Here is an 11671-nt window from a genome sequence, read left to right as displayed (position 1 = left end):
GTGGTAGACAGTTCGTCTGACGCCCGAGTTGCCAGGGTTCGAATCTATATTTGTGGCGATGCAGAGTCATTGTAAAAGTCTCATTTACAGTCTCACTTGTGTTAATTGGAGTACGTTACTGAATTGTAACAACGTTGTTCTGTTCGTGTCCATATAAATGTACTACCAGCTGCACGTTGAGCTCATTGTGGGTTTTATGATACATCAAGCTCGTGTAAAATTACATTTACATTTGACCGAAAAATGATACATAACGATAGAAGTCTACAAATCATATTGCAGGTTTATTTCAGTTCCAAAAGCCATCACAAACATTCATCCACTGTATCACATAAGTCTTTGGTCACCAAATAAAAGCATGAAGTTTGCTATGTGTACAGTGCAACATAAAAGGATAGAAACAGTTTTACTGATAAAACCCTCAAATGATAACAAACCAATATGTTGTTGCTGGTAAGTTGCTTAATTGCATTTGTTAAAAAGCATAAACTGTGAAGCAAAAGTGTTGAAAATCGTTTGAATAAAGTTTAATGCAAAAAAAAATAATTCTTAAGCACTTTATGCCGTTCTAAGCTGTCGTTGCTGCATTTTTTTTCATTATTAATTATTATTATTCTGATTAAGGATGAGGGGATAAAGAAAGAATGAAATTAAATGCACAGAGGTGTCATTTCTTGACAGTCGCCTCTAAAGATTGCAACTCTTAAAATTATCATAAAAAGAATAGTGAAATTTTACATTAGGTATCTAGAAAATGCTGAACATAAAGCTACATTGGCCAATTAAGTTAGGGTTAGTAGAAAGACTTTTTATTCTGCCATATCTGATTCTTTCAGATAGTTCTACATAGCTGCCAACTTTTCAAAAATAAAATAAGGAACGCTCATTTGGCCCGGGATGAGGGACGATGTGTGCCGAAGCCCCCCCCCCCCCCCCCCCCCCCCTTCATCGAATCGCAACATATAAAAGTCAGCCTTTTTAATTACTATTACTAACACTAACAAGTTTGAGATGACAGAGGCTAGTCCAAATGTTGCTCAATTATCGGGTTTAGTACCAGCACATTTGAATCGTTAAAATGACACTTTCCACAATGATTGTTGTTTTGTTTTTAAGGGTTTTACGGCGCTTGCAACACATTTAGGTTATATCAGCGCCAGTAAAAAGGAAGAAAATTGGATAGTAAAAAGTTCTAGAATTACAGTTGAAGCATCCAAGAGAAAGTAAGACATAGGGGAACTGGGAACAAATAGGGATCAGATGTAGATTCCAAGAGCGTATCACCAATGTACTTAGTTTGAGATCACCTATAAGTCTTATCCGGACACAAGAACAAAATCCAACAAAGAGGAACACACTCAAATGCTTACATTATACATTAAAAAATAACAAATATAGTAATAATACATAACAGAGAGATGATTTACAAGGAAAAAAATATCATCTCCCAAAACAATAAATATGCATTTGACTGCTTCCCTCCCAGCTAGGACTCCGGCGAGGGCCAGGAAAAAAACAAGTAATCTCATTCCAAGACAAAGACTGAAAGCATGTTGGAAAACAGATATAAGGGGATAGAAGACACAGTGTGTACCTCCCTGCCCGCTATGGGAGCTTTCCACAATGAGATCAAAATTCAGAACGGACAATATAAAGAAAGAATTCAACTGCCTCAACTTTGATAAGGACCAATACACAAGAAGCACAATTGTAAAATAAATGAAATAACTTAAGATGGTTAGAAATGCATAACTACCAACCTGGTACATCACTTGAGAGGGCGTTTTGGGGTAAAAATTAGGTGAGTTCAGATAAAAAGTAGACGATTGCATATATGTTTTCTTTCATGCAACATAATGGTCTGTAAGTAGTATACTATAATAGTAGTTATAGTAAAATGCACCTCTAAATATTAGAGAATTCCTACTTCTTTACTTTGACAAGATAAACACACCTAAAAATGGAGTATACTTATTTTTCTTGAACCTAAACCGTTACAAAAGCTTGCTTGAAAAAAAAAAAATTAAAATCAGATGATGTTTTTAAAGGGATTAAATTTATATATTTCATAAATTAATAAAGGGAAATAATCATTGTCATCTTTAATCAATATAAGCAATTGATTTTCTTATTGAATACCTTCCAATCAAAAAGGTGGATTTAATTTTATTCTTAATTAAAATAATATTTGTAACAAATAGTGAAAGTATCAATACTGTCTTAGAATATTCAAAGTATATCGAGGCTAACATCCATATCCTATGCAAATCTCCAATACATTATGAAAGGTTTGAGTAAAATACAGGCGTCATATAAACGAATGGAACTTTTTTAATTGTTGAAAATCATTTATGATAGAGGCATAATTCAAATTAAAGAGCTACACAAATGGAGATTATGCTCTCACTGGACACCAATAATAATGATAATAATAATAACAACAATAGTAGTATAGTAATAGTAATAATAATGGATCAATAATAATAATTCATTAGGCTCACATGGCTTTTTTACCACAAATTAGTCAAAAATTACAAAATACGGATTTTGAACTAAAAATAAGCACTTACTGACTCAGGAAGTCAAATACGGAACAAATCCGTTTTTAACAGAACGGTTGACAGCTATGGTTCTACAAAGCATTTGTCTCTCAAGCTGAGCAAATGAATGTTCATATAATATAAAAAAGGATATTGCAATGATGAACAGATTGTACTATATAAAGATAAAACGTTTTTGTAAACCCCCAAAATATGTCAATAACACTATACAATACAATGAATGTAATACAAATCAAATTCATGATTGTCATTACACCGATTGAAACGCTCTTTCCCTTCTATATTTATTTCTTTCATTAAAAATCTTTGTCTTCACCAAACTAATTAGTGTACCTTCAGGGATTCCTTTTTGTGAAAATACCCTGTGGTGTTTTAAGAACAGAATAATTTCAGACTTTCTAGGTAATGATCCCCTTGAACCATGTGCTGAAACATCTTCGACAAAGTTTTTAAAATATGACTTGACTCTATCTGTATCCTCATCTGACCATGACATGTATCTCCGATTTTTGCTTGAATTCCTCTTGGGTTCAGTTTGTTTTGAAGAACACGTAAGCTGATTTGGCACTCCTGCTTCACCATCAAATATTTCTTCTTGATTTGCAGCTGTTACTATGGATGTTCCAAAATTTGCATTTGAGTCTCTATTCACTACAAAGTCATTTGTTTCAATGTTACAATTTCCTTCCCCAGTGACCGATGCTGAGTTATCAATTTGACCCAAAAAATGACCAACTTCTGTTATTTCTCGTATTGCAAGTGGACACTGATAAATGTTTTGATTGATTGATTCACTGTGTCCCATATGTCGATAGAAGACATCTCTCTCGTGTTGTGGGACATCAAGTAAGGCAAATAATGTCGAAGCTCGGTGCCTGAATTTATCAGCTATTAACAACTGGGGTTTCTCTAAATCCTTTACTAAGGAAGTGACATATTTGATGGCAATGTAACCACTTACATGATCTTTGGATATTCCTGTATTTGGAAAAAGAAATGGGTTGTCTGAAATATCAACAGCTTTACGCTCCTGTGCAAGTTTCCTTAAAGGCTGAATTGTGTCATTGGGTATCAACACAGGGACCAACATCTTGCTTCCCTTTCCAGACTGATAGGCCAGCTTATACTTCTCAAGTAACGCTTTTTCCAGAGGATCAGTGACATGTTGTACAAGCTGGGGATCAACCCATACACCTGAATCTGCATCATTCCAGTCTTTTAACAACATCCTTGCGGGTTCTCCGCCTCTCCTCGCATTAAACATTGTAAGCCTAGCTACGATGACATTGCGAAGCCTAACAAACATATGTGAATCAAATAATTGATAATCATCCTCACAAATACGGACCATCTCTTCAGTAATAAATTGCCGTAGCTTCTTTATATCATTCTCTAATGGCATCTCTTTGGGTTTTCTCAAATTTGTTCTCTTTGCTTCACATTGAACTCTGGCTGTAAAAAAAATACTATCCCAATTATAATCCAGGACAGCTTTGAACAAATCTATCTCTGCGGATTCTTCCATTTTGTTTTGCATTATATATTCCCCTTTTAAGAAATTAATTAACTTTTTCAATATAAATCCAATTGAAAGCTTCAAGCCTGCTTTCAATGTCCCATCCTCTTTCAAAGTCATTTCAGAAATGGTTTGCGATATTTCATTAAAGTTACAACGCTTCACCAAGTCCTCTCCAGAGAAAGAAGGTTGATTTGTTCTCTTCCTAGTTTTTAAAATCAAATTTCCTAAGATGCGTAAATCACTCATTATAACTTTTCTCTCCTTCTTTGAACTTTTACTCCACAATTTTGTTCCTAACAATACTATAGCTTTGTCTGATCGACACAAATTTCCCACCTCATCATTCCGAAATTTGTCAAGAATATTCTCCTTTATTTCTTTACTTGCATTGGGAGCCACGGGATAAAATTTTACAACCCCAGTACACAGAGCATGCTCAGTACTACATTTCTTTTTGTGTTCATAAACCCTACGTCCAGAGTAAAACCCCTTACAGCCAGCACACATAACAACTTCATGTGACCCTTGTGCTCTCTCACGCATAACTATTGAATTGTTTCTAGTGTTTGAATAAAAAATGCCCTTTTTCTTGAGATTCTCCATTGTTCTATCCCTTTCCTTTACAGGCTGTTTCATGGCCTCTGTAACTTCTGTCTCATCTTTGTGTTTCCTCATCAAATGCCTTGAGAGTTTTGTTTGCAACTGTCCACAGTATGGACAGGGTCTCCTTGGCTTTTTGTATTTCTCTGGAAAAAAAAAGAAGAAAATAAAGCACATCATGCTATGAACTATGAAAATAAATCAATAGACAGATCGTATGCACATCAGCTACATGACAGCGATAGAGAGGAATAGCATTCCAAATATTTAAGGCCTGGACAAGTAACTGTCATAATTCCTTCTTGTTATATACTTTTCTACCATCTATTCCTTTGGAAGAGGTATGTTAGATTTGTGGAGACCTCTGCCACATAACAAATCCAGTGAAAAGACGCCATATTTTTGTTTTGAAATAGAAATAAATAGATCAATCCACCCACTTCACTGGGTTCAGGGTTCCCTCTTCATTATAATCAAAATATGAACATAAATCGGAATAGTAACACATTGAAGTCTCATCTGAATACATAGATTGTCCTTTGTTGTTTCAGCGAAAAATCAGACAGAATGTCAAAAGAATTTTAGGTTTTTCCCCAACCACCCCTTGGAGGGATCAGTATCAGCGGAATGGTAAGCGTCATGTTTTTTACGTTGAGCAACAAAATTTACTCCAAATGCTTCACTCGACCCAGGCGGAAAAGCAATCAAGAATAGACCCAAGTCCTATCCAAAGACTAACATTTCATTTCAGTTTATTGTAGGCCCTTGGCCAATCGACAAAATTCAATTCACATAAATTATTTACAACAATCAGAAATTAATTATATCAATAATAGTAATAGAATGCAATGAAGGCAATATCATAATAATAATAATAATAATAATAATAATAATAATAATAATAATAACAGTAGCGGCAATAAGTAACAATTAATATAGTAACAAAAGTAATAATAGACTATAGTTCATAGTCATAACAATGACTTTCTTTGTCATTGAGGGAGTGAGAAAACATCACCGGCTGGCAGAACAAACAGCCGACATCAATCAAACGTCCTCCAGACCGGTTGAGCATCGGCTTCATTAATTCCTTAAAGACTTCCCCCCAACTGCCTGAACGATGCTGATGCCCAGACAACTTAATCCTGATTTATATTTTGTGGGAATGAAATATGACATGTATATGCCGGAAATATTTCAATAACAAACACACTGTTCAGATAGAAAATATTTGAGTCTTGCCTTTGTTAATTGACACAGGTAAGTTAGGAAAATAAATGCTAGTAAAAACGATCAGCAAGTTCGTGAACACTGCTTCTCAACTCGAACATATGTTTTCATCAAATCTACACACATCATGTTGTGAGCTGAATTTTAATGATCTCAGTTGTCATTGAAAGGACACCCAAGAATTTTAGAATAAAGAAAAATATTGAACCTGGAAGTCAAAAGGGTTTGTAGCACAGCAGACATTATCAAAGTATAATTTTAGTACCGACAAATTAAAAAGAAAATGTGCTTTTCTTTAAATGCTCCCAATCATCATATACTGTTTAGGTTGCAAGATTAATAAAAATGTTATCTACTCTGATTCTCGTTAAGTTTCCAGCTGGTCTGTGAAAAAAAGCCTTAAGCATCATAGAAATACAAAGAAACAGTTTTAATATATAGATGGGTTGTAACAAAAAAACCATTTTAACACTTACAATACAAGCAATTTAAGTCTATTACAGACAAAAAAAACCCCAATAAAATAAACATGAACATTTTTATGGCTGGTTTCACTGATATCACTCACACATTGGGGTTTCAGATTCTAAGATGTCCACCCTATCAAATTTGGATTTGTGCTTGTTATGTAAATGGTAGCGTATTTTGCGACGCAGCACTGCCAAAACAGAAAAAAATGCAATAACACAAATGCAGCACCATGGAGGGGGTGGAAGTTTTCTTTTAAAAGGAATGGGTAAATTAAAATTGATCCCACAAATATCAAAGGAGAAGAATGACAAAAAAATGACTCACCATTGCACGTAACACGTTGGTTTGCAAGTGTATAGCATTCGGGTTGAACCTGGGTCCCAGACTGGCAACGAGGTTCAGTCTGTGATAGTTGTGGATGAGGCTCTGACTGAGTTGGGAATGAGCACTAGGTTCCAGAGACAATGATGTACTCAGCATTGGGTACCTCACAGAGTACGTAGAGGAATCAGACTCGGAGTCAGCAACAAAATCGGGACCCTGTATATTTTGTGGAAAAGATGACAGATCAATCAATTTATTCATGTTGACAATAAACATGAAGAGCCATTGTTTAATAATCCAACTAAACAATTAGCTGGTTAATAATGCAAGTATAATAAAAAAGAGTTGAGAAAGGCAGACATATTGTCTAAGTATTTAATATGTTCAACTGTGCTTGGATAAATATAGATACACCAACCAGGGTTTCAGTAAACCGTTTTTAACCAACTCTTTAAATCCTACACCAGGACCAACAACTACAAAACAATTTTTTATATCACTACGATTCTGGACATATAAACGGTTGTCATTGCAACAATATGAACTTCCTAACCTTGCAACTGCAATATAGTTAACAAAAAAAGTTGATAAACATTACGATGCAAGAGAATTTGGACAAAATGCGAGATCAAAAGTATAATCCCAACAGAAGCTATTTTAATTTTTCCTGGAAACGCATCATTTTCACATTTTGTCAAATAAAAAACAAACGACTTCAAATGTGAATGGCTCATCAATGAATATCACTTCAAAATATAACGAGGAAGGTTTAAAATAGTGTTATTGTTGGCGAAGTCCACTGCAAAGAAAAATTTTTAACAACAAAAAACTAGGAGATCTCACTGGTGTAAAACAGTGTTGTCCTTGTCCTGAAATATTGTATTGCGCCTAACAGACTGCAGGTCTCATCTTTTGTGGCAAATGTGTTTTGTCCACCACAAAATATGGTGATGTGAAGCATTTTGAGCATGGTGCCAACTGTGGATAAACGCTATACAAATGTTATGATTTTATTTTAATGTACATACTTACCACAAATGAATCATGTGATATGGAACTTTGTTCTGCATCACTTTCAGGCTCTGAGTTGGAGTCTATATAGAAAATAAAAACAACAAAAAAAAGCTGAAGACTATCATGTGCAAGTTTTTCTCTAAACTCTTAAACAAAAAATCATGCCATCTTATGCTGTAAAAGGATTTTTTAAAAATTATTTACCTTATGACTATTGTCCTTTGGAAAAAAAAGAAAATTAAGTCCGAAACCTTCTGGCTATTTTCTTTTAAATTTCAAGAACGTCAGAGTTGGCAAGGGAGGACGGAAATATAATTCCAGAAACCAATCTGTCTATAATCATATCCATATGATAGTTTTTCGTTCAAGATTCAGGTACAGTCCACTTAGGATAATCGCAATACCTTGGGATCATCGAAAATGTTGGGATTAACCGAAATTCAGTTTCCTGTCCACTATTTCAACATTTTACACATTTATTGTCAACTCAAACCAGTAAATAATATTCTTAGTCAACCACATATAGAGCAATTTGATTGAAACAAAAACCATATGGCAGCCCCGTGTAGATTTGTCAACCAAAAGCAGCTATGAAGCAAGCCGATATCTTATTCAGATTGGAAGAAGTTTCAATCTTTTTTCTCAACAATTCAACATTTGTCAGAGTTAAAGAGATTAGCCTTAATGAGAGACAATAAGCTCTCACCAAACTCATTGGTCACAATGCACAGTTGTTAATCCTAAAACAAAGGATATCGCTCAGTCTCTCTTTATAACTGTCATTTATAACCTGTTGTCAAGATTATGACCAGCCCCACCCCTCTTCTATTTAATGGCCACTGATGACGTCACAAACCCATACTGCAGAGCCCCGCCCTCTTTCGACTCTAACAGAGTGGTGACACACTACTGTAGCATTAAATCCTGCTCACTCTCGATTCTTCAACCTGTCACGATTTCATCCATGATGAAATTTAATCATGATATACTGTTTGATTTCTTGAATTTACCACTTTTTAAAAAACCGAAGTTTGTTGCAATTAACCAGTGACTTTTATATAGAATTATTTCCATTGCTTAGGAAATATTGTGATTAACCGAAAGTTGCGATTAAATGAGTTGCAATTATCCGGAGTTGACTGTAATAGTATTACACATCATGACTCAAAAAAAAAAAAAAAAAAAGCAAACTATGTGTACCTAAATGTTATTCATTTCCTCATCAAATTACATTCTTACCATGAACATCATAGATCACATCAAAAGGGTTGTCTGGATTGACAGCAAGACATTTTTCAGGATTTTTAAAGCTCAAATCTCTCTGATCTGAAGTTACAAAAGAAATAGCATATTCTCAACATTAAACTATGATTTTGTGATGGCTGTGATATGGCATACTGTATGCATAAAGCAAGATGCAAAGACAGGTTTAAGTTTAAATTATTTTATATTCTTTTCAAAAATCCATTCTAGTTTTGCCAAAATAAAATAAACACGAGAAGTGTTGAGTTGGATAGCGCTAAAACTAAAAGTAGTAGTGGTAGTAGTAGTAGTATTAGTAGTAAACGACAGATCTTACTCACTAGTGTGAATCTACAGTCTACAGAAGTTCCCGAATTATCTGACTCCACTTCCAAATGACTGACTGACAAGTGACAATCATCAATCGGTGTGTGATGTCTACCCTATTGAAAATCTTAAATCAACTGTGATGTAATAAGAATGGCCAATAACTTACCATTATAATTATCTCGGTGTCTCTTCAATGATGCCTCCAGCATCAATTTACCCCACGATGCCATAGACGTCTAGTTTGGAACTCAGCAAGTGACGAAAAAATACTTGCGGCTATAGAGAGGACGTCCGTCGGCCACTCTCTTTGTAAGTCAGTAGTCAGTGGTTATCAGATATCCTTGGTTCTTGAAAAATATAGAAACACAGCGGTTCATTTAAAAAGACTCTTTTGTAGATCAAGTTATAATGTTAGGTATTGCACTTTAAAATCTCTTCAGACATAGAACGGGTCAACTTGACGTCTAGACCAAATCATTTCGAAGATCGATATGGCAACAGCAACGCCTGGAATGGAGGATTTAAATGCGGCATCTGACGATTCTACTGCTATGACAGAAGATGCTCCATTTCACGACGTCGAGATGGCTTCAACTGGCATCAGGCATCAACATGCTACTCAATAATGGGTTTGATGAAGCGTTTGACTAAGAACTAAAGGCCGAGCTGATAACTGATAACCACCTACTACCGACTTGCAGAGTGAGTGAGTGCCGAGTGCCTCTTTATGCGCGAAATTGACTAAACATACGTTTCACGAAAAAAAGAGTTACTATGTTTGCTTGTCTCTTGTCACCAAGATAAGAATCCGGACCAAGATTCGATAAATCTGTTTCTAAAAATAGATTATAATTCGTATATCTTGTTCATTCCTCAGTTCATCAACTTTCACACAATTTTATATTAGGTTTTCATTACTATAAAAATCCATATAATGCTCTAGAATTTTAGAGAAAATTTCGGAAAGATCTATTGCCTCACTATTGAAATATATCTATGAAAACACTGGTACCCCTATTGTACTTTTTTCAGGCGGTCACCTTATTGACCAACGTGAAAATTTAGGCATAACTCTTCTTACTGTGGTGTTTAACAAATAACTTCAATACTATGATTTACAATTATATATCCTTGACGGTTGGGTTGACAACCTTAAACTAAAAATAGAAAAGTGAATGTGCTAGAGGTCAAATCAATAGGGGGACCGGATTTTGGTCTCCCTATTGGTAAAGTACTGTAAAATGAACTAATAGGGGTACCAAAAGTCTCCCTATCCGGTATTAATACATATATATATATATATATATATATATATATATATATATATATATAATATATATATATATATATATATATATATATATATATATATATATCAAACCCCCATCACCGCCGCGAAAATTTTTTACTTCTCTATTGTCTTCTGGCACTTTCCTACTCACTTCATCTCTTGTTGTTACCAACATATCTTTAAACAACATACTTGATACATTTGAGTATAACAACAACAAGAAAAAAAAAGAAAGAGAAAAAAAAAACAAATATGTTACTGTTACTCAGTGCAGAACAGTAGGCAAAGGTTATTCAAATGGAATGATATTATACAAAATTCATCATAAGATAATTTTTCAAAATACATAATTTACTGAATAAGACAAGCAAAAAACAAGCAAATAAACAAATATTTTATCATTGAGCTGCTCTGAAGTCTGACAAACAATATTCCTCGAGTATAAATGTCTAGATGAACATTTGATATCATCCTCGTGTCCCTGACTAAGGCAGTTCAATTACCATATTATGCTCTCAACTGCCAAAGGTAATTCACAAAAATGAATATTTGAAATATCAAACACAGAACATTTCGGGCTCAAACTCCTTCAGCCAACAACCAAAAAATAAAAAAAACCCAATAAAAACATAGATATATCACTAAAAAACTTTATGTTTTCATTGCTTTTTGTTGTTGGCTGAAAAAGGGTTTTGAGCCCGACGTGTTCCGTGTTTGGTATTTTGTTCTCTTTTGAAGTTGTTATATTCATTTTTGTTTATTACTTTTTACAGTCCACAGATTCTAGCAGCTAAGTATCACTTATGCTCTCAATTGCTGTAATGTAGTGACAAGTATCCCCGCCGAAAACTTGTGCGATGTAGAATGAAATAATATACACAATCCAAACCGTCATCACTGGCCTATTTGGCACTTTTTAAAAATAGATCAACAGTTGTCAAAGCTTTAAAAAGCTTGAAATAGAATTATGGGACTAATTGCCGTTATTCATCATATTGAATTATAGAAGTAGAAGAGATCAATATATTAAATAAAAACAAAACAACAAACGACAAAATGAAAAAAAAAAAAGAAAAACATAAAACAAAA

At 34.3% G+C, this 11671-nt stretch overlaps 1 protein-coding gene across 2 annotated transcripts; it reads right to left on the bottom strand.

Moving 5' to 3' along the window:
• Nucleotides 1–267: 267 nt before the first annotated feature.
• Nucleotides 268–10527, bottom strand: LOC144966183 (uncharacterized). Of its 2 annotated transcripts, XM_078902337.1 has the most exons (5): nucleotides 9458–10527; nucleotides 8959–9045; nucleotides 7738–7799; nucleotides 6706–6921; nucleotides 4636–4826 (listed from the first exon to the last, which is right to left on the bottom strand). In XM_078902337.1, the coding sequence occupies exons 1-5, from the start codon at nucleotides 9519–9521 to the stop codon at nucleotides 4755–4757; spliced, it is 501 nt and encodes a 166-aa protein (XP_078758463.1). In that variant the 5' UTR covers nucleotides 9522–10527; the 3' UTR covers nucleotides 4636–4754. The 2 variants fall into 2 exon arrangements, with proteins under 2 accessions (XP_078758462.1, XP_078758463.1); XM_078902336.1 differs by lacking the exon at nucleotides 9458–10527 and having other exon boundaries at nucleotides 268–4826; nucleotides 8959–9175.
• Between the last annotated feature and the right edge of the window lie 1144 nt (nucleotides 10528–11671).

Source organism: Berghia stephanieae, chromosome 2 (genome assembly GCF_034508935.2).
Source record: "Berghia stephanieae isolate SIO BIC M18660-M18661 chromosome 2, UCSD_Bste_1.3, whole genome shotgun sequence".
NCBI classification, from domain to species: domain Eukaryota; kingdom Metazoa; phylum Mollusca; class Gastropoda; order Nudibranchia; family Aeolidiidae; genus Berghia; species Berghia stephanieae.
Note: the sequence above shows the minus strand (reverse complement) of the source record. Positions and strands in the feature narration are given on the sequence as shown.